At 50.2% G+C, this 27,717-nt stretch overlaps 1 protein-coding gene across 3 annotated transcripts in view; it reads left to right on the top strand.

The window, feature by feature from the left end:
- CFAP36 (cilia and flagella associated protein 36) overlaps nt 1-27,717 on the top strand; it is a 1,333,208-nt gene that overhangs the window by 1,110,866 nt on the left and 194,625 nt on the right. For all 3 annotated transcript variants that reach the window (XM_069608061.1, XM_069608062.1, XM_069608063.1), the window contains one exon: nt 8,687-8,859. In XM_069608061.1, coding sequence (XP_069464162.1) covers nt 8,687-8,859 — 173 coding nt within the window. The remainder of the gene's footprint in view (nt 1-8,686; nt 8,860-27,717) is intronic.

Genomic DNA, 27,717 nt, shown 5'->3' with positions numbered 1-27,717 from the left:
TGCCAGTTCCATCACTACTTCACCATCTCCCTCAGTGTCAGAAAATAGCTCCTCGTCCGAGAGCTCTCTCAGGGGGATATTTGCATTTGTACACAATACTGTCCGCCACTCACACCCTTCCATGTCAATACCAATCACGCATATTCTGTTTGCTGATACATGTATTGCATGCAAATCCAATGATAGTACTTCCCCAAGAGCAGTGTCAGGGCTTGCTATGGGACGAAAAAGGAATTCTGCTGGTATTCTCCACTCCACCCTTTTTAGTTCTGGTACTATGAGAGCCAATGTTCTCATGCCTTCAACAAACATCTCCTCATTTCTTGGTACCCCTCTGATCTCTTTTATTGTTGTGTGGCCGTGTATTACTGCTAATATACGGAGGGGGCATATGCCTGGCGTTGAACATACGATGCCGCTCCCTGTGAATGATATGGTCATGTTTAGTTTGCTCAAGAGATCTCTCCCCAGTAAGTTGATGGGAGAGTTTTCATAGTACAGTAAGGGTGCTTTCACTGTTTTACCCCCCACTGTCACATCCAATACCTCTGTGTAAGGAACTTCAATTACAGCCCCAGAGAACCCCTGCGTCTCTAACGTTCTATTAGATAACGGGAACCGGCCCTCTCTAATGCATGATTTCTCCGCTCCCGAATCCACCATGAATATGAATTGCTTGTCTCCTATCTGCGCTCCTATCAATGGTTCCTCTGATGCATTGTGGGTCGTAGACAGTACTGGACACGCAAGTGCTCTCTGTGGGCTGTCCTATGCGGGGTGTCTCATTGCCCCCCCTTGATCGAAAATATTCCCCGAAACTACTGACACTCCACTGTAAGGTGCGGGGGCTGGTGCCCCATTAGCTCCTGTGGCGAAAGTATTACCAGGCGTGTAGTGCACATTGTCATTATTCTGTGGGCTGGTTTGTGTTCGGTATTGATGTCCGTGTAGTTGTGCGTTACTCCTTTGTACTACATTGTCTGGTTGCTGGTATTGTCCCATGGGGAGGCCGTAGGGGCTTCCTGGATGGGGGTGTCCGTACTGTTCTATCTCTTGGAAACCGTTGTTTTGTCTGCTCCTACATTCCCTTGAGTAATGCCCCCATCTCCCACAATTCCAACAGCTCCCCTGTGGACCTCTGGGACCCTGCCACCCATTTCCTCCCATACCTCCATACCCTTGTCCTCCTCTTCGCCCCCTGTACCCACCTCTTCCTCCTCTTGGGGCCCACTCTTGCCACGTTGGACCTCCGTTCTGCTCCTGCTCTGTCCACTGTCGTTGCCCTTGTCCTGCCCAATTCGCTGCTATTCTTCCTTGTATTGCTATTTGCCCCTCCTCTCCTTCCTCTCCCTCCCGTATGAGTGGGAGTCCCGCTACCGCTGCTGCGACCTTCACCAATTTTGATTGCACCAACTTCGCCTCGTCCGCCAACCTTTTCTGTGCTACTTCCCTCTCTCTTTCTTTGATCCTTTTACAATGGTGTACTATTATGCTTTGGATCTCCGGCCAGCCTTTTGCCTCAACACCTGCTATTTTATCTAGTGCCTTTTGCACTTCCTTTGGGAGCCCTCTTTTAATGATGAAGTAAAATAGAGACGTGGATTGGTGCCAGGGCGTACCCGTTTCCGCTCTCCACATCTCCTGCACCCGGAGAATGTAATCCATAGCGTCCTCCCCATCATTCATGGTACATTGCATTACTGACTGCAGATCAGGGGTATCTGGGAAAGTTTCCCGCAGTGCGTCCCACACCCTTGCTCGCACAGTGTTAAAAGAAGCCCCATCATGGCGATCACACTCTAAAGTTACAGCTGGAAAACCCGCCTTAGCCCATACTCTGTCTGCCTGATCCCCTACTGCGGACACTAGTAGGCTTTTCACATCACCTACTGCCAGCGGTATACCAGCGGTATGTTTCTCAAATGCATATATCCACTTGCTTGCCCCTCCCGACAGCTGTGGTAGTAATTTCATTAAATTAGCCTTGTCCATCTGAGCCCACGGTATATAGTTTGGCCTCCCACCTCCTCTGTGCAGTAATGGGAGTTGTAATTTCCCTTTTGCCGTTGCAGCTTCCTTTTCCTTAGTCACTGCTGACTCTAATGACGCCATCTTCCTCACTCTATTTCTTAGTCGTCCCATCCATTCATCTTCTATAGTTTCCAATGAACAGGCACCATCTAGCTCCTCGCCTTCTCCTCCTATTGCCATGCTCAATCTATCACTCTCATCCCCCCCTCCTCTGACATCACATAACAAATCCTCTCTGATCCCTCTCTCTCTCGAGACATCACCAATGCTTCCTTCTGCTGTCCCTACTTCTATTATCCTGGTCGGTTCTTCCTCAATTCTGAACAGTATTTCCCCCTTTTTCCATCCTTCCTCAATTTGTCTACTTTCGCTCGACGCTCTAGACGTGCGTCCAGATTGTGTGGGGGCGCACGCTGTGCGTTCACATATGTCTTTTATTCTTGAGAGCTCATCTCGTGCCACTGTAAGCCTCGACTCTAAGTCACTCGTTAACTTCTCTATATCCACTCTCTGTGGGCCTCCCTGGGCGCGCTCTCTGGTGTTTTCGTATGGTGGGGGTGCAGTTGGTCTCTGTGGTGTGCTGGTCGACGGGGGAGGCACATAAATAGGGTCGCTATATCCTGTTGCAGGGGCTGGTTTGGGTAGCATTGGGTACAACATAACCACCTCCGCAGGTTGTTCTATGCTTACCTGTTCCTTTTCCTCTCGTGGAATCATTAGTGGATTGTCTGTGGTGGAGGGTAAATCAATATTTGGTGCTGGGGCTTTGGGTGGGGGTACTTCCTCAAACAATCTCCAGAGATCTAATATCTCCTTCCTAGTCTGCCATTTTTTCCCCTTATACTTGAGGCGAATACAGGTACATACCATATCAAGAACGCTTTTGTCAAAAGACCCTCCTTCTGGCCAAATCTGGGGCAACCCCTCCCCTTTCAATTCTGTTAACCATTGATCATGATATTTATTTATGCGTTCAGCATATCCCGGCAAGCTCTTACAAATGTGTGACAAGGGAGTTTCAGCCCCCATCCTCTAAATCGTCAGCGCTACCGCGTTCGCCTTCGTAACTTTTAAATAGGTGTAAATATGCGTACGTATACCTTTATGGCACAGACAAGAGCGGACCTCTCAAAATTGTCACCCACTGTAATTCAGTGCACAAATCTCTTCTCACTCACCATATCTCATCTCTTTCTCATTCTCAGGCACACTTATGTGATCTCACTGGCAATCGATCTAGTACTGGTTATGTCCACACTCTTTGGCACCACCTCACGGCCACCTGTTCGTCTCTAACACTCGTACGGTGCGCGCACCCTTCACAATACTTCCCACTCACACTTTTGTCTTTTTCCTCCCTTTCCTCCCTAGCCAGCTGTCCCTGTTTCCCTACTAAGGTTACTGTGTTCACGTCTGTACGTGCCACTACTGAGTCCCCACTTTTTAAGATGTTCTAACTACTTCATACCCTTCTCATTTTCACCCCCTACCCCGTGGAAATGGAAAAAAAGAAATAGAGAGAGAGAGAGCACAATCACTAAAAAATATTCCCGGTGTCTCCTTTTGCTAGACACCAATAACTTATTTCTCACTTCTTCATATATTCCCAGTACTAATTTAGATAGTACTATGCGGCGCCGCCTTCCACCCCCTCTCGGAGCTAGGTTTCCGTCACTTCTACCACGTCACTTATTTCTTACTCCTAATGGCCATATGCAAAAGAAAGAATAAAGAAAATTTCAAGACCCGTCTGTAGTAGACCCCCGATATTCTTCTCCTCTACCTGTCCCCGTTCTGTTATTCCCAATTCCCTTTCTTTTCCCCTTGACGATCACTCGCACTCGGTACTCACGTGCCCGTCTTGAACCGATACTCTCCGAAACTGGGTCCGTCCAGGCGGCGTCACCGGTAACTCAACGGTCAGCCCCTGGCTCCGGCGAGCGGCACTCAAAGGGGATTTTTTTCCAATCGGGATCCCGTACCCTTTCTCATTGAGTGCGCACTTCTTATTGTGCCGGTCGCCGTTGGCGGGCGGCCTCCCGGAGACGGCTCACCGTGCGTATCCCTTCTCGACCGGAGATTCTCGTGCCACAAGGGGGTCGTTTAAGAAGGAGTTAGGAAAAATAGTTTGGAGATATCACGTCGGGGTCACCACTGAAGGGAAGCGCCCCCAATTCAGCACGATCCTCCCCGCAATGAGAGACAATAAGGGACTCTCCCGTAGTGGGAATAAGACCAAGACAGAGTGCGGGTGAGCGTAAGTGGGAGTTTATCCAAGGATAAGGCATGCAAAGAACTCTGCAACCTACGAGAGCGCTCTGTCTGACAATAGCAAAGACAGGCGTATTTCTAATACAGAAAACGTCATCAACACCTAAACACTATAGGGGGCACAAGTTAATTGGGATTGGGTATCGTCGACTAACTATAGGTGTTGCTGCAGCATGGTTGGTCTTGGCAAGACGACGTCACTGGTCAACCTCGTGGGTTGGGTTGGGCCTGGCAGGCCGGCTTGAGGTCATCCGTGCGGTGTTGGTGCGCTGGGGCAGCCTGTGACAATGATGAATACCTTTCCTGTCTTAGTTGCCCTAGGCCATGCACACTGCAGTTATTCAGAAAATGACATTTACGTTCACTAATAAATTGTTCCGTAGCTTATCTTATAAAATAAACGCAACACATGAGGAATGCACCTCGTGAGAGGTCTGGTGGTTATCGGTTGGGGTGAGATTTACCTGTGTCCTATTGACCGGTACTTTAGGTCGTAGGACGGGGCTCTGGGGCCTGGGCCGAATGATACATGTCTGTCTGCTGCGTTAGAAGTGATTATATAGATGGGTCTCTGTGTCTTGTCTCAATGATGGGGGTCGTCCTTACACGGGGTCAGGATTCTTGGGGGGTTCGTGGGATTTATGAAAGGGTGCTGGTAGATCAGTGGGTTCATCTGTGGGTTTATTACCGTGCTGTAAATAACACAGGTGGCAGGCTATGGCCTTGGTTGCGGCGCCGGGGCCTCTGAAGTAACGCCAGCTTGGTTGGGGGAGGTGAGGGAGCGCGGCACAAGTCTTAGCTTTTTTATCTTGCAGGCTTGGTAGGGTGGGAGAGGGAATGGCCTTGCATATCCACAAAGGTATTTTCCTCGTGCGTTGCTGATCAGTAAATGCAGAAGTTTTATACTGTTCTGCCTTATTTTGACGTTATTTAGACACACATATATATTTCAATTTCATTACACATTTCTTTAAGACAGTCGATTCCAGTACCTTTTCATTGCCTAACATTACATTCATTACATTGTGTGCGTATTGTATGTACATTTAGACGTTATACGAGGGATATCTAGGTTATGGCCTACAGAGATTGATGCTTGCCACTTTGGGTGGTTCAGTAAACATATATGAGTTCCAGTTTCTACATACTATGGAAAAAACACTTTTACAGATAGAGGTTATACGTTTGGTCAACATCTTTCTCCGTGGTTATAGCAGCATTAGTCCAGACCTGGAGGGATATCATATAACGTTACATTTTTATGGCTTATTCACATTTTAAAACAGAGGTAGTTCATTAGTACCAATACTTGAATTGTTTTCTACCTTCTTCAGATAGTGATGCTTCAGCTTTTTTCCTCGCTACCCCGGCCTTGCGGTCCGGGTCATACGGGGTGCAATATCACATTGTTACTAATATAATGTTGCCGTGTTGGCATCTCGGGTTTAGCTCATCTCCGACTTTCTCATGGGAACGCGCTCGCAGCGGATCTGCCAGTGCTGCTGAGGCGACAGAGATGCATGAAAGGCCCTCCAAAGGTGGGGGCCTCGTTACAGTGTGCTAAACTCACGCCGTGTTTGCTAGACAAGATGGCATCTAGGCCTGACTCGATTTTTGGTAAATGCAAAGACGAGGTGCGTGTGGGCAATGTCGTCGGCGGGCGAATCCTCCTCCACCTGGGCCCGGGTGGCATGAGGGGGCGTCCACCGAGTCATGGTCCTCACCTGGGGAGAAAGCTGTAGGTGAGGAGGGCCTCGCGGCCAGTCCTCCCCTACAACAGCGGTAAGCGTTACGCTGCTGAAAGCAGAATAATGCGAAGTGGAGGCATGTGGGTGGGTTGGCCTTAAATAGGCTGGCTCTGGCCCCTCCCTTTGGCCCCGCCTTGTGGCTCCACCTTGCCCCTTCCAGGGACTCTTGCACATGCCTTCCAATAATGTTCTATGGCCACGCCCAGCCCTGATGCACTTGCCCTAGGCACAGAATGTGCAAAGCACATTTTTTCATGAGCCTGGCGCCAGAGGCGCCAGGACTGGATCCATCTGGACCTTGGGGGCGAGGAATGGCCATGACACGGGTGAGACACCCTTTGGTTTCTCACACCTTAATAGTCGCTGATGGCGGCAGGCTTCCCAGGCGAACACGGGAAAACACGGACTGGAGCTGCTTCTTTGGGAATTGCCCTTTGCCTTGGGGCCCTTAGCAGACGGGGTTGCACTGGGAGGTGAGTCTGAAATAGCGTTGCAGGCCCAATCAGGCAGCAAGAGGTGGGAGCGGGCGGGAACAGCACCAGCAAACAAGGAAGCCGCCTCAGCAAGGCTGGGACTACAGCTATGCACACACGAAGTGCGGGTGGCTCACTAGACAATTTAAAATGCAAAGATTACAGTGAAAAGGGTTGCAGACCCACATACTATACCATGGCAAGCCGGGGGACGATAATAAGCTTTGCCTTGGTCTCGAGGGCAAGGGACCCTCATGGAAGATAAAGGCTGGGTCGCAGGCCCAATCAGAGGCAGCGAGAGATGGGAGCGGGGCGGAAACAGCCACGGCAAACAAGGAAGCCACTTTGTGGAGGCTGGGACTCAGATACGCACACAAGAAGTGTGGGTGGCTCACTAGACAATTTAAAATGCAAAAATGACAATGATAAGAGTCGCATGCCCACATACTATACTGTGGCAAGCTGGGGCACCAACATAAGCTTTGCCTTAGTCTGATAGTGTAAACATTAGAAAAATGGAAGATAGTGTTCAGCATTACCTTGGATCAGAACTTGTCCTCTAAGTTCTTGTAGACATAATTTCTTCACCTTGAGCTTGAAGAATGTTCTTCTCCATGACCTGCAACTCATCAAGCTTTCATCCTCCTCCGCCTGCCGCAGGTCCTGTGCAATAGGGATGCCTGGTCCGGGAAGAATCGGGCTGATGGTTGAGGACCTGTTATCAGTAGACCATGGTCACAGATCATTTATTTGGGCTGATTTCCAGCTGTTTATTTCTTTTATACTGAAGAGCATGTGATTCCAGCCACTGGACAGCCTTCTGCATTGTGCCACTAAACCAAGTCTTTTCAGCAAGCAGAAGTTTCAATTTTGATGAAACAGCATTTATCTGATCTGATAAGACTGGAGAGGTTGCTTAATTTCATAGAATGGATGGTGTACATTCTGTACTTTGGGTGTGTTAACGATAAATATGTCTTATTTTATCGAGATCCAAATATAAAATCAGACAACCATAATGGGCAGCTTAACTACTTAATATTTATTTTATATAATTTATCAATTAATCCCAAATTCATTGTTATCAAAAAGAAATGTGTAATTAAAACAATGCATATTTGTGGTGCTAGATCAGATGTGTCAAATGGGTGAAGTGCTGTTCCGATACAAAAGTCATCTAGATGCTCAGAAGAAAGAGGAATGTTGAATCATAAAAATTACAAAATGTTCACTAAAACTGACCATGAGAGTGCCAGTGGAGAACACTATGTCTGAATTGCATCTAGATGCATGTTTCAACACTGTAATCTATTATTTTATTATTCATCAGGACGTAATATCCCTCCTGAAATGCAAGCCACCAACCTGGCGTAGAAGAGCAAATTATATAAGTCTTTTGTTATTAAGCTAATCTTGGCAATAGCTTTTCGTTAATTCATAGATCCTAGTTTTAATGAGTGAGTAACTCATGCAAATGCCATTATGATTTGCTAATCATTGATGTATTTGTGATTATCACATGTTAAGATGAAACTCGAGTAGGGAATCTTCAACCCATATTGCTATTGCTTAATTAAAAAACCAGGTCAATCATCCGTTATTAATCCAACATTTCTTCAGTGGACAGCAGATTTAAATCAAAGCACAATCATTGATTACTATTGCACCCGTAGTCCTCAACTAGAATGTGCGCGCATTTCTCAACAATCTATGTGCTTTGTTTAAGAAGCTGCATTCTATATAGGTTATATCATTCACTGCGTGGGCAATGGCATGTATGATCCAGAGCATTGGTTTCTGAAATAAACAATAAATCCCACCAACATAATTTCAATTTCTAGAACAGTAATTGAAGACCAGTGGGGAAAATGAGGAAATTGTACTTTTCTCTTCAATCAGCAGCCAAAAAAAGTGAGACTTCATAACATTAATATGGAAGCAGTTGGTGTTTTGCATCATTTGTTTGTAGTTGGATTTCCCAAGACTTATTTCCTATTGTATGTAAAGTTTCTGGTAATCGGTACTAAAATGAACTTGCTACATAACATAAGCATCTGATCTTTCTGTTAAGCTGTAAACCTATCGTAGTGTACTATATTGCTCTCCTATGAGTGCAATGCACGTTTATGTTTCTAATTCACTGTTAATGTAATTACTGCATAGGGGACCACATAAAGTCTGTTGAGGTTTTACGAACAGTGAAACCAAGAACAAAGATGTTGGAAATTCCTTTGGAGGCTCCTTCCCTGAAACTGAAGGGCATGAGCAATGCTGAGGCAGCTGAAGCATGGCTGGAGCAAGCAAGGAGAGAAGCTGGGATTTTTGGAGACAAAGCAGTAAGTAAAGTCCATTTCAGTATTTCAAAAGTTGATATTCTGTGTTAATGGTTACTTATATAGGGTTAATAGCATGCATTCCAGGACCGTACACAATTATGTACAAAAACATTAAATTAAATGGAATGTATCTATTGTACTGTGAAGTTACTTAATTCAGTAGATGTTCTCCTTGCCTCATAGTTCTTGGATGTTGGTATCCTTACTTATGAAAATGGTGAATTCATTAGCGGAGTATGGTGGTTGATCAGTTAAAGTCAGCACACATGTGTGAGAACATTGCGCCTTGTCCACCACATCTTCCGAGGCTTCTCTTCTCCAGTCTTTCATTTCCCTTAATTTGGATAGGATACCTCTCAGCTCAGTTCTGCATCAGCAGTGCTGCTGTTGGAATTCCCTCTGTCAGAGAAACCAGGCTTGCACAATATATTTTGATGAGTAGCAAGGAGAGATAGTTTATTGCATTGCAGTACAATAAAAGACACATACTGACAGCATATCCCCTTCTACCTTCTAGCAGTAACATACCCTCTGGCCCAGAGGACTCTTAATTTTCTAGACTATCAAGCGAGTGAAGAAATGAAACTGAAATCTTAGAGAACACACAAAATAGCAGCCTTGTCAGTTGCTAGGAAGATACCTCACTCCACTTCAGAGAATCTGTCCCACTAAATCCTTCATCTATTCTCGTTTTAGTCACTCAACACACCTGTCACACCCATCACCTGACCCAGAACCTTCCAGAAAGCCTGTCTATTGTGACAACCAACATCAGCCACCTCCTTCCTCACATGCTGGCAACTCTCCACTCGCACATACCAAACCATGGTCATTCATTGTCTGGGTGTCCCGAAGGTTTCAAAACACAGTTTCTAATGCCAAAAGGCTCATGCTGCACTGGCTAATTCATCAAAGTACAGGCAGTTCTAAAATGGAACCTGACGGAAGCAGGTTTCTTCTTAACGGAAAACATGTTTATAGTCCATACATTAGAAAGTCCAAGCTACAAAGAAAAGTTGTTAAAGAACAGTCACAGACACTGAAACACATATAACATAAAGATGGATAAACAATTTAAAATAGCTTATCACAATCTCCCCTTTTGTACTTTATGTGAAACCGAAACTTCATTGAACCCATGTCCCTTGCCTTTTTACATTGCTCATAGGTTTCATGGTGACCAAGCCAATGTGTATTGCACTACACATAATTATTTTATTGGAGAAATGTTAACTACCCATTTAAACATGTGCAGACTCCGAGCACACACTAACTGTGTTTCCTGGCCTAGGACGGGACATTAGCTAAGAGCACTGTGTCCCTTCTGCTCAGTTATTCTCAAAATGGCATTCCAATGTTACTACGTATGGCTTTGTTTAGCTCAGATGAAAATGGCTATTTGAAAGAGAAATAACAGGTGAACAAGTACACAATATGGAGAGAGAAAGTGACTAGTGAGCATAAGGGTGAGGAATACAAAGGCAGAAAGTGAATGAGCCATTGATTGCAAAATAGTTATGGGAGGAGACGAGAGGGAGCGAGAGAAGGCAATAGAGAGCAAGTGGGTGAGAAGGGTTTACAACCCTTACCGAGTGGAGGGTTTAGAAAACTACCACAGATAAAGGGTAGGATTAAGAACTACAGAAGGAGTGCGAGTCTTGATAACCAAGCAGTAAAGACAGTGTTTCAGTGAGACATAATGAGGATTAAATGCACCAAGTGATACATGCACACCCAGAGAATTAGAAGAGCTGGCAAGAAAACTAGAGAGAGTGGCTAAGAGACCATACATGGAGGTAGCCAGTAAAAGGAAGGAAAGGATCCAGATGGAGAGTGCAAAGCGAGACCCTGGGAGAAGAAGAGAAAGTAAAAAAAAAATCTTGTGCATGATGTCTTGTTTGAAGCGCTTCAACATGTCTTCTAAGTCCCTCCTGGAGAGAGGAGTCGGGGAGAAGCAGGCCCGGCTGGGGGCGAGTGGACCTCAGCCCTCACCGCCTGCATTCCAAGTTTCCCGGAGTCTTGAGTGGATAGGAACGCTGTGATGTCTGTTGGTTTCCCTTTTGCTGCTGCTTAGGGCATTGCTAAGGGAGCCTTCTGTGATTCCACACGGGGGGAGGGGCAGGGATTTCCCCAGTAAACACAAGTTGAGTTGAGTCCCGAGGCGGCCTCCAGGAGTCCCGAAGCGCGGCACTGCCCTAGCTATGCAGGAGGGCGGGTGGAATACTCTCGCAGGAGATCCAGAGGTCAAATGTGCTGGTGAGGGGGAGACAACCCAGTGCTGAACCGGTGAACCTCTGATCAAGTGCAACAGGATGCAGTCACTGACATGGAGCGGTTGTGCACTCTGCCCAGAGATCAGCATGTACCAGTGTATTAACAAATTCCCTGTGCCTTTACAAGATATGCTGGTATCCTTGTGTGATGTTAGTGGAGTTGTGGTAAAGCGCAGTGCACATCGTTCTTTTGCTGCAGGAGAACCTTCAGGAGTGATGCCTGCCGAGGGGGGGGCCTCCGCCTCTTGCCCCAACTGTATGAGTCTCTCAGCGGACCCCCATATCTGGTCTGGTGGCCTGAACAGGCCCTTGTTTGGGTGCTTGTTTAGAAGTTGTAAGAAGAAGATGGCAATGGCTGGTTTAAGCCTACGTGCCCGGGACTGCTCCACCGGTGTTAAAGGTACTATGAAGATCGCTTCCCAGGGGTGGGGGCGGGACCAAGAGAAGTGGATTCTCCTGCTTCCCCGATCCGATCGACTACCCCACTGAGACCGGGCCGCCTTTGATTCAGAATCTCGCCAGGTGCTCGCAATCATCTACTCCCACCGTGGACGGGGTGCAGGTGAATGGGGGCAAGGGAGTGCTGTCTAAGATGTTGCTTTTGTCAGGGCCTGCCTGCGTATCAAAGCGCGCTTGCCCCGCTCCTCACGTTCGTGTCAGGGCGGACATGATGTCGCTCTGTCCCCAGTGCTCCAGCTGCGGTACGGGAAGGGCTCTCTGGTCGGTTTCTCTGCGCTTCCCAGCGCTGGTATATTGGCTTGTCGGGCGAATCAGCAGGCCATTCCGGGGAGCTCTCTCCTGACAGCTACTAGCATTTCGGTGCTGGGGGAACACTGCGTTCCTGAGGCAGGCGCAAGAGCTGCCATCTTGCTATCGTGGCCGCTCCAGCGTCGGAAGGAAAAGCACCTTGTCTGCGAGTTCTCACCCCAAAGTTTCGCCTTCTAGATCAGCCCCTGCCTCTGGGACACCATTGGAGTCTTTGTGGGAAAGAACGGGATTCATTTCTCGTAAAACTGAATGTGATCGGGCGCTCCAGCACGGAGCTCACAGCAAACACGTCTTCATGGCGTGCTGCCTGGCCACGCCCCCATAATGTTTTCCTTTCGACTTTATTTATTTATTTATGGATTTGTAGAGCACACTGCAGCCCACAGGCATCGAGGTGCTATAAAGGATACTTAAGAAGGCTTGCTTGCGGGTTACAATAAGCGGCCCAGGAATAAAGCTTACATACAGTTGCTTACAGGGTTAAATTACAAAGTACAGTATTTTACATGTGTACAGTTCAGTGAGGTAGCATATGTAAAATATCACACATGGGGGATAAGCCCTTTAGACAAAGATCCTAGTTTTTAAGGCCTTGCGGAAGGCATCATGAGACTCGACTGATCTGATCTGGTCTGGGAGTTTGTTCCAAAGAGTGGCAGCCATTGTTGGAAAACTTGAGCCCCCAGCACGCACTCTACGCGTGCGAGGAACCATGATGCGGTTGGCATAGGCGGACCTGGAAGGTCTGGACGCTGTTTGTTTGGAGATCCTTTGCACTAGAGACCTAGGTGCAAGACTGTGAAGACATTTGTGGGTTAGAGCTAGAGTTTTGAAGACAACCCTTTCCTTGATAGGTAGCCAATGTACATGCCTCTTGAGCGCTGAGATGTGTTCCCTACGTGATATGCTTGTTGCGGCCCTTAAGGCATTATTCTAGGCAATCTGGAGTTTATCGAAGTTTCTTTGGGAGGTACCAATAAAAAGGGCATTGCAGTAATCCAGTCTGGAACCAATGATGGCTATGGCTATGGCTATGGTAATACAGTTCTGTTGGGTCAAGAATGGTCTGACAGCATTGATCAGTTTGAAGTGATACGCTGCAGAGGAAGCGATGGCATTGACCTGCCTGTCCATGGTCAGGCTTGGTGCGAGGTACACGCCCAGTGTCTTAATCGCTTGTGATACTGTGATGGAGATGTTGTCAATAGTGAAGGTGTGATACTCCTTGGCGAGTTTTCTCAGTGTGAACGGAGATCCAATCAGCAGGAGTTCGGTTTTTTCACTGTTTAGACAGTTGATGACATGTCTAAACAAAGGAAGCCATTGTCTCAATCCCAGTCCACGACCATGTATGGGAGGAGGGACTCCTTATAAGGAGGCACCCGTTCACGGAACCAGCTTTCAGGGACAGACTTCAGAAGAAATAAAATGCACCAGACACCACACCCAAGTGTCTCACATCACAACCTTCACCAGTCAGTGGTATCCGCAGCAGCCAGCTGAAAAGCCCATGCTCAGGTGCATAAGTGTACGGCGCCCCTGGAAGCGGTAGGCCATAAAATGGATGCACTGGGCAAGAAAGTGGTCTCCATTGGGGCTACCACAGTAGAGACGACCAACGCATTAGCGATTACATACAGGACCACTGTTAAATGTGGCACTGATTAGCACCACTTCTGGAGCACTTAACAGAGGAAAAGCATGCTGCCACCCTAAAAAAGAACGTTGCCACCCTAAAAGATGATGAGGCCGCGAACCACAGCACAAATATCGCTGTTGATTTGGCCGAAACAGGCTTCAAGCAAATTAATAATCGAGTGGTACTGTGTCTGCGAGGATGGCTAAGCTGCACCAACTTTAGGCCAGATGTGCAACATAAGGTCCTGGACATGCCTTTCGAAGGTAACAACCTGTTTTACCCCAAGATCTATGAGGCGTTAAAAGCAATAAAGACAGACACCGCCAGATTACTTAACTCTCTGCAGTCCAAGCGCACTTTTCGTAGCAGGAAGATCGAGTTACTCGCAAATACCAGGAACTCAGAGCATATTGGAGATCCTTGCACTACTCGCAGGGCTACAAAAAGCAATCCCAAAGCTACCAACGCCAGAGCGAATACAAGCACCAGCAACAGCAAAGAGGACCTGCCAGATCCCAAAGGGTGTAGGGCAAAGGCGCAACCCTGACTGTGCAGCCAAAACAGCGTCAGTGGGGGGAAAACTTTCACATCACACAACAGTGGTGCAACGTAACAACTGACAAATGGGTGTTGCAGGTGGTCCAGTTCGGCCATCTTCTAGAGTTCAACAAGCAACCTCCAAATATTACCCCGTTAAAAAGTTCCATCCCGCACCTAAGCGTGCTAAAACAAGAAATAAAGCAAATGTTGGCAAAGAATGCCATACAAAAGGTACCCAAGCAGCAAAGGGGAAAAGGGGTTCACTCCTGATACTTTGTAGTACGAAAACCAGACGGAAGCAGGCACCCCATACTCTACGCAAGCTAAATAAGTTTATCAAAAAACTGTTCAAAATGGTGACCCTGCAGCAGGTTATACGAGCGGTGACACTGAACGATTTCCTAGCATTCCTAGATCTAAAAGACACGTACTTCCATTTCTCAATACACCAGAAGCATCAAAAATACCTGCGTTTTGCTGTAGGAAGTTTAGTTTAGTTTGTTTATTTTTATGTATGGCGCTCCAAGCCCGTAGGGATCTGGGCACATTTCATACATAGAAGGTTACAGAGGATACAATGACATGATTGGATATACACAGATTGCAACCCGACAAAAATGCAGCGCAAGTTTACAAAATTTACTGTAGGAGAAAATACATATTTGCTAGAATAAAGTACATATAAATCACAAAATATACAATAGACTGAGAAGAAATTTACAAAATTTACAGGAGGATTGTATAATTGATGAAGTATATGTCTTGCAAGTTAAGCAGTTTGTAAATGGGATTCTAGGGCGAGGAGCCACGTTTTGGAGTTCCTCCTGAATGGGTGATAAGCTTGTTCAGTTCTTAGTGGTAAGGGTAAAGTGTTCCATGATTTGGCTGCAAGGACAGGGAAACTGCTCCCTCCTGCCTTTTTTAGCTTGAAACGTGGGACTTTAAGGCAGTGTGCATGCGCCAATCGCATCGGGCGGTCTGAGGTGTTGCATGTAAAGTTCTTGGTCAGGTAACTTGGTGCTAGGTTGACGAGACATTTTTTAAGGCGATCCTTTGCTTAACCGATAGCCAATTCAGGTTGCGTCTTACCTCGGATATATGTTGAGATCTGGGAATATTCAGAGCTGCCCTTATGGCATTGGTTTGCAGAACTTGCAACTTTTTCCAATTCTGTTGACTGGTTCCAAGGTAACGTGCATTACAATAATCTAGCTTAGAGAGTACTAGAGCTCTGGCTATGGAGATGCAGTTAGGTGTAGAAAGAAACGGTCTGCAGGCTGTGATTAGCTTGCAGGTGTATTCTGTAGAAGAGGCCACCACATTGACCTGTCTTGATAGGTTTAGAGAAGAGTCAATATAGATGCCAAGAGTTTTCACATCTTTGGAGACCTTGATAGAGTTACCGTCTATATTAAATGCATCAAATTGTTTGTATAGTCTGTTGAGTTTGAACTTTGGGCCTAAAAGGAGAAGCTCAGTCTTCTCGTCATTGAGACAAAGTCCATGTTTAGCCATCCAAGCTTGAATGATACTATAGATATCGTTAAGTACTTTGGCATCTGTGTCGTAGTCTCCGGTGACAGGTATGAGTATCTGGGTGTCATCTGCATAATTAGTGTAGGTGACACCCAGATGGTCAAGGTCATCGAAGAGTGGCTTTGTAAATAGATTATATAATGTTGGAGACCCGCAACAGCCTGGGGAACACTGCACGTGACTGGTGCAGGGTCAGCTGAGGCTGATGGGGGTGGGGGGTTGACTCTCATTGATCTATTGTTGAGGAAGGACTGGAACCACATGGTGGCATTAACAGAAAAGAGAGCTGCAGAGGTAACGTGCAAGCAAATGACCTTGTGGTCAACTAGGTTGAACGCCACCGACAAGTCTAATAGTAAGAGGGCCAGTTTGCCTTTGTCTTTTAACTCCTAAATTTGAGTCTTTAAAACAATTAAGGCTGTTTCAGTACCGTGCCTGGGCCTCAAGCTTGATTGCCTGAGGCCAAGGATGTTGTTGGTTTCTTCTAAATGTTCTTGAATCTGCAGATAAGCTGCTCTGTCAGTAATTTTCAATAGAAATGGGACTGTGGTGATCGGTCTATAGTTTGTGGGGATATTAGGGTCAAGAGTTGGCTTCTTAAGTAACGGGAGGACCTGTGCATCTTTAAGGTTGGTAGGCACTATGCCTTTTTCAAATGAAGTGTTAAGGCCGGGCGTAGAGGTCGTCAGTTTGGAGGCCATATCTGCGATCAAGAGCTTTTTGGACTCAATTTTATTTTGGAGCAGTTATTTTATTCAGTAGTGCCAGCTGTATATTGGTGCAACAAGTGGTGTCTTTAATGCACATGACTGGCAGTCGTGATGGGGATTCCAACTCTCTGAGTACATTAAAGAGTTATTTTGTATTTGATCTAACTTGAATGATGCAGGTATTGTAGGTTTCCTTTTTTCGCTACTAGGATTGCTTCTTTGTAATTTAGGGAGGCTATTAGAAAGTTACCTTTGTTAGTGGCTGTTGGATGACTCTTCCAAAGAGCTTCTAAGTTTATTTTAGTTTTGCGCCGTGATCTAAGGTATGGGGTGAACCACGAGTTTAGATGCACAAGGGGTTTGGCTTTTCGTAATTTGAGGGGGGTGATTGTGTTAATAACGTTGAGTACAGTATGGTTGAACAAGTCCACTAGGACCGTAAGGTCTGAGTGTTTAGTATTTGTGGCATTGATGATCGGTTGTAGTAGTGGAAGCATCTTCTCCTCTGTTATATTACAGGTGTTCCTAGTTGGAGTGGGAAGGGCAAGGTTTTGGGAATTGTTCTGATTGCCATCATCCTTTATCGTGAATGATATGAGGTGATGATCTGTCCAGGCACAAGGAGAATTGGATAGGATGTTAATGTTGCGATTGAGGTCACTAGCCAGTCTATCCACACTAGCAGCACTATCCGTTCAAAGTGCTCCCATTCAGGCTAAAATCGGCACCACGGACATTCAACAAGTGCCTAGCACCAGTCTCAGTGGCCCTCCGAAAGAAGGGCCATCACGTCTACCCATATCTAGACATTGGATGGTGCAGGCACCAAACGTTGGGCAGCACACACGTTCAACTCCAAAACTAAGCAGTTGCCTCAGCGGCTCGGATTCGAGATCAATTTCGACAAGTCTTCTCTGCAGCCATCCGAAAGCCTCATTTTCCTGGGGGTTCATTTCTCAGCAACCAAAGCTTTAGTTTGCCCCTCCCGAGACAGAGTATGCATGCTCCAATCGCTGAGCCCTCTGTTCAAGCCAGGAGCAAAATTATCAGTCAAAAAATGTATGGGGCTACTGGGGACAATGTCCTCCTGCATTCCACTCATACCTCATTTCAGGCTCAACATGCACCGGCTGCAGGAGCTACTCGCCAACAACTGGTCTCAGGTCACAGAATCATTGGACGACAGAGTAAAAATCACACACAAACTCACGCTGCTTGCAGTGGTGAGTGACACTGCAAAACATCACTAGGACGTGCCGGTTCCAGGACCCCATCCCACATAGCACTCTGATAACGGACACCTTCCTGTCCGGCTGGGGAGCGCATGTGGGCTCCCTCCACATCAAGGGCAGATGGACAGACCAAGTGGCCAGCCTCCACATAAGTCCTGGAGCTCACGGCTTCCAAGGTCTTTCCTACCAGTACTCAAGGACTCCACAGTCCAGATCCTCACTGATGATACCACGACCATGTATTACCTCAGGAAGTTGGGGGGGGGGGGGCAAGGTCGCCAACCCTATCCCAGGAGGCACAAAGAATTTGGCACTGGGCCATCGCCAACAAGATAATTCTGCAAGCTTTTCACCTTCTAGGAGTAAACAGCGAAATTGTAGACAGCCTGAGCAGGGCGACCAGCCAATCCCACGAGTGGGAGCTGTGCAATAGTCAATTAAAGATCATTTTTGTCGGGGGTGCTCGAGAGCCGCGCCAAGATGGCTGCTACAATGTGAGCTGCTGGCTCACCCGCCAAATATCCAGAAAAGATCCTGAGCCATTGGATACAAGTCTTGCCAATGTGCTCAGTTATTAAAGACTGAAGAGCCAGTGCACTGGTAAACGGTGCCTCTAAGGTGCGCTGGAGCCGGTGCAGAGTTGAATACCGCTCGACTGCTATGGGGCCTGCATCGTGAAATCAGCAACTTTAAGAAACGGCACTGCACCATTAAGGGTGTTGATCGGTGGAGTGACTGGGGCGTGGGGGGCCTGGCTCTGTGGGCCGCAGGTCCTCTCACCCCTGAACAACAGCGGGGTGACATCATAAGGGCAGACAGCGGCCTGACACTGCAGCTGAATTAGCACCCACTGAAGGGATGGGGTGTGCGTTGGGCCCATACGGCGCAAGCCACACAGTTGGGGCAGAGGACTCGGACAAGCACACTTAGCTGCGAGGTGTTGGGCAGTTGTGCTGGCACGCTCAGTGCCAACGTTGGAACCCTTGCAGAGCTGCCAAGGTGCGGGCTTAACGTAATCTGGCTGAATAGCCCTGGACTCTGAACTCCTCAGCGCCCTCGACCCTACTGCAAGGGCTTTCTGGGCGGTGCGGCACACCTGGATGCTTCCTCCTGGCCAGGGAGCGCAGTTGCGGGAAACCCGCTGAGGGTGCTGGGTGCACAGACTAGCGGGCTGCGGTGCAGAGCATCGCTGTCTTCACCCTGGGCTGCCTTCCCAGAGGAGGGGCCCTGAAGATTGGTGCCGACACTGCAGGCAGTGGTGTCCCAGCCTTAAACTATATGTGCTTCTGCATGCCGGGAGCCGGAGGGCCTGAAATCCAATGTCTATATTTTAAGTGAGGAGCAGATACCTGTGTGGTGCATATGCCCAGAGCTGCAGAGGGGTGGCAGGCTCTCCTTCTGTGGATGAGACTGCGGACAAGGGCATTTAGCTCAGCTGCAGGCAGGCAGGCATTCATTCGCTAGATAATAAGCTTGACACCCGTACCTGTAAAGTAAACCATACGCAGGTCAGGCTAACTAAGCATGGTAACAGACTCAATGAGGCTAAACAATGCCTAGCCACTGTTGAGGATGAGGCTGCGTCGACATCGAGGGAAATGGCCCAGCTGAAAAAAGTAGTTAATGAGTTGACTGAAAAGCAGGACGACTTGGAGTCAAGATCCCACCGTAACAATATCAGATTTGTGGGGGTCCCGGTGGCAGCAGATAGAGGCCCCATGGAGCTGCTAGTGGAGGCGATTCTGTGGGAAGCACTGGGCCAAGATGGCTTCTCGAGGGCATTTGTAATCGAGCGGGCGCATCGTATACCAGGAGGGAGGCCTCCAGTACCTGGTACACACCCAGGCCCACCATGCTCGGCTCCTCAATTATCGGGATAGAGAGTATGCCCTCTGGCGATCCAGGGAGCTGGGTACCCTTACGTACAAATGGGACCAAATCCAACTTTTTCCTGATTTCTCTAACAAGGTGCAGTGTCCAGAAGGAAATTCATCGAGGTAAAGAAGAATCTTTAGGCTAAGGGGCTCAAGTATGCCATGCTTTTCTCTTCGTGGCTGCACGTCGAATATAATGGGAAATCCCTATTCTTTCAAACACCTGAAGAGGCGTGCAATTTCCTTGACACAGTAGATGGCGGCGTGGGTACATCGAAGGCCAGAAACAATCTGGGCAAACCTCAGAACAGTAACCTTGGCTGACAGGAGCACAACCCTTCAGCGCTCTTTTCCTTGTTGCTTCTTTTTTTTAAACTTTGGGTTTATTAACATTTTATAAAGACAACAAATGGGCCACGATGGACCCTAAAAAAATTGAGAACCCAACCCCCTCCACTCCCCAACGCCCCCTGCCACCCCCCCCAATGCATTGCCCCTCCAAACCAATAACAAAAAAGAGCTGCTAATCTACATCTTTTCACCGGTGCTAGGGTGCTGAATTTTCATCGCCGTCTCCATCATCTGTATAGCGTCCGACACGCCCCAGACTGAAGGCCGCCCCTCCTTAAGCATGCGGAACACATTTTCCCACCAACCCCCCGACCCAGAGATATCCCCACAGTGTCATTAAATCTCCCATCCCCACGTCTGTTGCACCCCGTACCAGTTCGCTTGGAATGCCCTTAAGTCATTGTTAACCATGGCCGTCAGTTTATCCATAATGAACATGTTCTTTAGCTTATTCAACCAATCGTCTTTGGCGGGGGCCACCAGGCTCTTCCATTTCTGCACCAGGGCCACTCTACTCGCCCTCAACATTGTTTCCCACATTCTTGGGTACCTGTGGAGGTCGCCCTCCTCCAGCGGGAGGCCTAACAGCATCGTCAGCGGATTCTGTGGTAATAGTTCCTCCGTCACCTTCGCCATCCAACCCCTCACATCTTTCCAGAAATTCTGAGCTACTGGACAGTGCCACCACATGTGGTCCCTTGAACCCACCTGTCCACATCCCCTCGGACATTTGGGGGACACCCCTGTGAACATCTTTGACAGCTTCAATGTGTCCCTATGCCACCCTTGCAAATTCTTAGTTATGTTCCATATCCGACGTGAATAAGTTCCCATGAAACGCTATTTTGAATATCCTCGCCCACTCGTCCTCTGAAAGGGTCTCCCGTATTAACTCATTCCAAAATTTACAGAATCCCCTCCTCTCCACCAGGTTGTTGGTGTTCAGGATTTTATACATCCTGGACACTGCCCCCCGCCTCGTCGTAGCCGTGTCCAGTAATGCTTCAAAAGGGGTCAGGCTTCTGCTCAGATTCTTCCCCCATGACTGATCGCAAAGGATGCCCTTCAGCCGGAGGTACTCCAAAACAGACAGTGATCCCCGCCCAAGAGCCTCCCTCATTTCCTCATACGGAAGAAATTGCCCCTCCTTAAACATTTGCCCAGCCCATTCTAATCCCATGTCTGACCAGGATTGGGTATTACGAAATCCCCTGCTCCCGAGTTTAAAGGGATGTCCCCAGAGAGAAGTCATCGGAGAGGGCCACGAGGTCAGGTGAGCCTGCGGGGGACCCAAAGGAGGTCACGTACCTTAAAGGAGTGGACATCCATATCCTCCAAGTAAGGCCAATAAGTTCTCAACCCTTCTTTCATGTGTTCCATCATGACTCGTAGTTGGGCGACACGATAATAGAGGGAAAATCCAGTTACCCAAACCCCTTACCCCCCATCCCTGGGGAGCATCAAAGTAGCCCACCCAACCCTCGGGGCCCTCCCCTGCCATATAAACTCTCGCACCGCTTTCCGTAGGTCCCTAAAAGTTTGGTCAGGGATAATTGCTGGGAGCGCTATGAAGAGGTAAAGCAACCTAGGCAAGATATTCATCTTTACCGCGGTCATGCAGCCATACCAGGACACAATTATCCCTCCCCATTTCCTCAAATCGGAAGTAATCCCTGCCATTGCGGGGCCGTAATTGGTTGAAGCCAACTTGGAAAGGTCCCTAGTAATGGAAACTCCCAGGTAGCGAACGCAATCCCTCCCAACCACCACTCCCCCGTACCTGTCGAGAGAATCCAACCTCTGGTCCCGCACCCTCATGAGGAGCAGCACTGACTTTGCCATGTTAATTTTCAACCCTGAAAATTGGCCAAAAGTGGTCAGCAGTGACAAGAGAGGGGGGGAGCGAGGAGTCCGGATGCACCAGATACACCAGAATAACATCTGCAAACAAAGATAGTTTGAACTCCACCTCGCCTCTCCTAATCCCTTGGACAGCTGGATGGGCTCTCACCGCTAGGGCCAGAGGCTCCAATGTAAGGACATATAGCAGGGGGGAAAGCGGGCAACCCTGCCTCGTCCCCCTCGAAAGTGTGAACGAGCCAGAGAGCACACTATTCACTTGAACCCTCGCACTTGGGGCCCTATATAGTGCAGCCACCCAACTCCTAATGTTCACCCCAAAGCCCATTCTGCGGAGGAGCAATTCCAAGTATCTCCATTCCACCCTGTCGAAAGCTTTCTCCGTACCTAGAGAAAGCAAACTGGCCTCCAGGTCTGACTCTTCGGCATAGTGGATCAGATCTATCATCTTACGGATATTGTCCGAACCCTGCCCCTCCCTGATAAAACCCACCTGATCCCCGTGGACCAAAGTTGGCATCAACGCTTCCATCCGCTTCCCCACCACCTTGGCTAGAATCTTTACATCGATATTAAGAAGCGATATGGGCCGGTAAGAGGAACATTCCGTAGGGTCCTTCCTTCTCCAGTTTGGGGTCTGGCATGGATTCACATGCTCATGAATATTCCCCGTCGTCAGGCTGGGAATCCTCGGTAAAGAAAAATCAGTATCCGTTTTGTTTCTGATCTGTCTTTCGTAGTAGTAACCAATCACTGATCTCTGTGTCATACTGACCACAGCCAATGACTGCCCTCTCCCTAAGCCCCGCCCCTGGCAGCCATCCTCAGATTATTACCGCACGTTCAAGTGTTGGGAGTCCTCGTGCTTAGCTCTCGAGCTTTTGCTGCGTGTTTCGTGCTTTTTCAGGTGAATTTTCACATTTTTTCGGTTAATCGAGCCTCAAGCTCCACCGTTTCTACTTCCGTTAACGGGTACCCGTTTCGGGATTTTCGTACGCCCCTCAAGGGTGAAGATTTCGTCGAATCAACCTCTTGGAGGATTCCAGAAGATTCGAGATGGCCCAGGATGCGAGTTCATCACCCGGACCCAAGCTGTTTCGCAGCTGCCCTGGATGCGGGTTGCAGTTTGTGTTTAAGGAGGACGAACATTTGCGATGCCTCTACTGTCTTCATAGGGACAAGACTCATGTAGAGAAGGACTGCCAGTTCTGCAAGAACTTGTCGGAGCGGACCATGAGGGACCGTCGATCCCGTCTCGCCAGCTGGTTGGAGAAGGGCTCAACGGGTAAGAAGAAAGGGTCCGAGCGGGCTTCTAAGTCCTGTGCGGGCGCCCCGGCGAGGGGGGCCCAACACCAGGCGAAGCGCTGCGAGTCCGCTGGCTCCGGGAGCGCCGAAAGGTCGGGCTCTTCGATCGCCAGGCAGGTCGCACCTTCCCCGGCACCGTCAACCACGAGCCAGCGCTCCGGTTCGGGAGCTTCGGGAGAAGCCCCGTCCGATCTCGGGAGAGGGGGAGCGATGCGTCACCCCTCCCCCTAAGGAGAAGGCCCAGGACGCACCTAAGGTGGTGAAGGCCCCTACCCAGCAGGCAAAGGCCTCTATCGAGGCGATCGCGGCGACTCTGGCCAAGCCGGCAGAGACCCCGCCAGTGGAGACTGCCTCCGGGACTAGAGTTTCCCTGCCGCCAAGGAGGGAATCCTCTTTTCAGCCCATCGTCATGGCCCCCGTGATGGAAAAAGGGGGGGGGGCACGGTAGCCTCCTTGAGCTCGGAGTCAGCCTCGGAGGGGGAACTGACCGAGGTTGTGAGGAATCTCGAAGTCCAATTCGAGAAGGTTCGATCCCGCAAGGAAGATCCTCGGGAGATAACCGCGGAAGACGACGATGGCGAGGAAGAGCAGCCTTCCCTTCCGGCGCAACCGGAACCGGGGCCTCAGGATAGCTCGGCGGCCATTTTGTTTGCGATCCAGTCCTTATGCTCTGAGATAAGGACGAGATTACCACGGCCCAGGCCGGAGGACCCGCAACCTAGCCCGTCGGGAAGTCCTCAGAACAAACGATGGAGGACCCAACCCTCTCCTCCGCTCGCCCCTTAAGGCCTGCAGTTCCCTCCTCATCCTCCCACGAGTCGGGAGATGACAGTGCGGTGGGCTCGACGACGGGTTCTGAGGGCGACGACGACGGAACGGGTCTCCCGTCGCATGGGCCTCTCCGCACAACGAGATTGTCTCGTTCCACGCCATGATCGCCAGGGCGTCCGAATTGTTCCAGCTCTGCCCGGATGAGCAGAAAAAGGAAGGTTTCCTCTATCAGCGCCGGGAGGCCAAGAGGAAGACTGTCATCGCGGTGCCTCTAACCGATGACATCTGGGAGGAGGGCCTGTCGGTACTCAAGAACCCCTCCACGGCACCAGCCAAACGGGACCGGTACGAGAAGAAGTACTGGGTCCCCGAGACCGCTCCCCTGTGCCTCAGGGCCCAGCCAACGCCAGACTCGGTCATCTCGGCGGCGACGAAGAAGAAAGCGGCGGGGTCAGGAGCCTCAACGTCGAATTCCCCTCCGGACGGCGAGGGAAAGAAGTTGGACGCCATGGGGCGACGGGTCATTTCGTCGGCAGCGACGACGATCAAAGCGGCCAACGCCCTGGCGATCGTGGCCCGTTATGACAGGGAGCTCTGGTTTAAGCTGGCTCCCATATTGGACTTCCTACCGGACGACAAGAGGTCCGAGGCCCTGGAAATACTTCAAGAAGGCGAGGTGGCGTCGGACCACGCCATAACGGTGGTAACCGATATTGCCGATACCGGGTTCCGCCAGCTGGGCAACGGAGTTTGCCTACGACGACGGGGTTGGCTCCGGGCGACCGACTTCCGTCAGGACGTCAAGACCAGGGTGTTGGACATGCCGTTCGACGGCAGCAACTTGTTCGGGAAGGCGGTGGACGAATCCCTCCAAGCCATAAAGACGGACACGGAGACGGCCCGCACCCTAGGAGTCCTTCAGCAACGACGGCCCTTTCGGAGCTCCGGAGGCAGACAAGGGGCCTCCAAGGGATCCAGCGGTGGCTCTTTGTCCTACCGCCAGGCGGCACGCTCCTCGTCTCAGGAGGCCTACAGGGGTCGCGACAAGCAGGGAGCGCCTCGCCGCCGTCGGCAAGGTGGCCAGGGCGGTAAGGCCACCACCTCCAAGCAGGACTGAACCGGCCGTGGCCTCGGGCCCCCACCGAAGCACCCCGGTGGGAGGCCGGCTGACGAATTTGGCGGCGTGTAGAAGTCCGTCTCCACCGACCGTTGGGTGCTGGATACCCTGGCAAGAGGACACTCTATCGAATTCCTGAAGAAGTGCCCTCACGTTCCACCTGTGGCCAGGAAGGAAAATCACGTCCCACAACTGCTGTTGGAAGTACGGGCGATGCTCAGAAAAGGTGCCATCGAGCTCGTCCCGAAGAGGCTCCGGGGCTCCGGGGTGTACTCAAGGTACTTCCTCATCAGGAAGAAGACTGGCGGCTGGCGCCCCATCCTGGACCTTTGTCGTTTCAACAAATACATCAGGTCCCAAAGTTTCAGGATGGTCACCCTCCAGCACGTGCTGGGACAGCTGGAGGAAGGCGACTTCCTATCGTCGCTGGACCTGGAGGATGCTTACTTGCACGTTCCCATCCTCAGAAGTCACCGAAAGTTCCTCAGGTTCGTCGTCCAGGGACGCCACTACCAATTCAGAGCACTGCCGTTCGGATTGAAGTCTGCCCCCAGGGTCTTTACCAAGTGCCTAGCACCTGTGTTGGCACGGCTGCGCCTGCAGGGGATTCACGTCTACCCCTACCTGGACGACTGGCTCATCCGCTCCAGGACGAGGGAACTCGCCGTCGAACACACTGCGATGACCGTCCAGCTACTCACAGACCTGGGATTCGCCATAAATTACCCAAAGTCCCACCTGGTGCCGTCGCAGGTGGCCCTGTTTCTGGGAGCGAAGCTCGATACAGTGAGGCGCCTGGCCGCACCGTCGGAGGAACGGACGAAGACCATTCTGGGCAAAGTGCAGCGCCTGCTAGCCACGGACGTGGCCAGCGTGAGGTCCATCAAGTCCCTCCTGGGGATGATGTCCTCTTGCATCTACCTGGTGCGCCTCTGCAGACTACGGATGCGCCCTCTTCAAGAATTTCTCGACGCCCGTCGGATGCAGGCGACGGGCACCTTCGAAGACAGGGTCCCCCTCAACGAGGTGTTCCGGCGGGCGATTCAGTGGTGGGGCGTTCTAGCGCACCTCACGGCGGGCACAGACTTTCAGACGCCGGCGTACCAGGAGACGGTGACGACGGACGCTTCCCTGGAAGGTTGGGGCGCCCACACCGGAGATCTCCACGCAAGAGGCCTCTGGCTCCCGGAGGAGAAGCTCCTGCACATCAACATCCTGGAACTCCGAGCCGTGTTCTGGACTCTCAAATCGTTCCTCCCGTCGCTCAAGGGCAAGGTGGTGCGGATCTTCACGGACAACACCACAACAATGTTTTACATACGGAAGCATGGAGGCACCAGATCCCCAGCCCTATCCAAGGAGGCACAGGATCTGTGGCACTGGGCGGTCGCCCAGGGGATGTTCCTGGTTCCTTTCCACCTGGCAGGAGAAAGAAACACCATCGGCGACTCGCTCAGCAGGGAGCTGCGCGTGTGTCACGAGTGGGAGCTGCGCCAGGATCAGGTGGATCAACTCTTCCGACGATGGGGCAAACTCCAAATCGACCTGTTCGCAACAGAGGCAAACTCGAAGTGCCAGAGGTTCGCCAGCAGGTTTCCCCAGCCGAGAAGCATGGGCGATGCGTTCTCGTTCCCCTTGGACGGCCTATACCTGTATGCGTTCCCTCCGTTGCCATTGCTGCTTCGACTCATCAACCAGCTCAAGAGGTCCCGGTGCAGGATGATCCTCGTCGCACCGGCGTGGCCGAGGCAGATCTGGTTCCCGGACCTTCTGGACTTGTCAACGTCCCCACCCATAAAGCTGTCGGCGGACGTGGATCTTCTCTCCAGAGAAGGAGGCGCCATCTTCCACCACGACCCGGCGTCGCTGAACCTGCAGGCTTGGCTCCTGCAGCGCTAGAGTTTGGAGGGTACGATATACCGGCCGACTGCAGAGAGGTTCTTGCAAAAGCCAGGGCGTCCTCGACTCTCAAATGCTACGGTCACAAGTTAAAGAGGTTCTCTATCTGGTGCCGAGCACAGAAGATCAACCCCCTACGGATTACGGCCCCTCAAGTGCTGCCATACCTGCTAACGCTGGCAAAGGCTGGACTAGCCCATGCCTCCATTAAGATTCATCTGGCGGCGATCTCCAGATATACCAGAACCACAGGACGGACGTCCCTGTGGTCCCATCGACTGGTAAAAGAGTTTATGAAAGGACTGTTCCGGTCGTTCCCGCCGGTGAAGGCCCCGGCCCCGGCGTGGGAACTTAACGTGGTGCTGACCAGGCTCATGGGGCCCCCATTCGAGCCGATGCACTCCGCACCGATGAAGTTTGTGTCGTGGAAGACTGCATTCCTGACGGCCATTACCTCCGCACGACGAGTGGGAGAGATCCAGGCCCTATCCTGCAAAGCACCGTACTTGACTTTCCATGCCTCGAGGGTGGTGCTTAGGACGCACCCCTCCTTTATGCCAAGGTGCCGTCGGACTTCCATCTTAACGAGCCCCTGGTGTTACCAGTTTTCTTCCCGTCTCCTTCGTCGCCGGCCGAGAGGACTTTGCACTCGCTGGATGTGGCTAGAGCGCTGAAGTTCTACGTGGACCGCACAAAGTTTTCAGAGGACATCACAGCTGTTTGTGAACTTCGGACCTGTGAATCAAGGGAAGGCTCTCTCGAAGTCTTCTATTTCCAGATGGCTCTCCGGCTGCATCATGCACTGCCACCGGTTAGCTAACCGACCGCTGCCAGGCTGTCCGAGAGCCCATTCGACCAGAGCGATCGCTGCTACTACGGCGTTCCTATCTGGTGTACCCCTGCTGGACATCTGCAGGGCTGCTACGTGGAGGTCGACGCACACCTTCACGAGATTCTACTGCGTCGATCGGGTTTCCAGGGAG

Source organism: Ambystoma mexicanum, chromosome 4q, assembly GCF_040938575.1.
Source record: "Ambystoma mexicanum isolate Mex_15411 chromosome 4q, UKY_AmexF1_1, whole genome shotgun sequence".
Taxonomy (NCBI): Eukaryota; Metazoa; Chordata; class Amphibia; order Caudata; family Ambystomatidae; genus Ambystoma; species Ambystoma mexicanum.
This window is presented reverse-complemented; position numbering and strand designations above follow the sequence as displayed.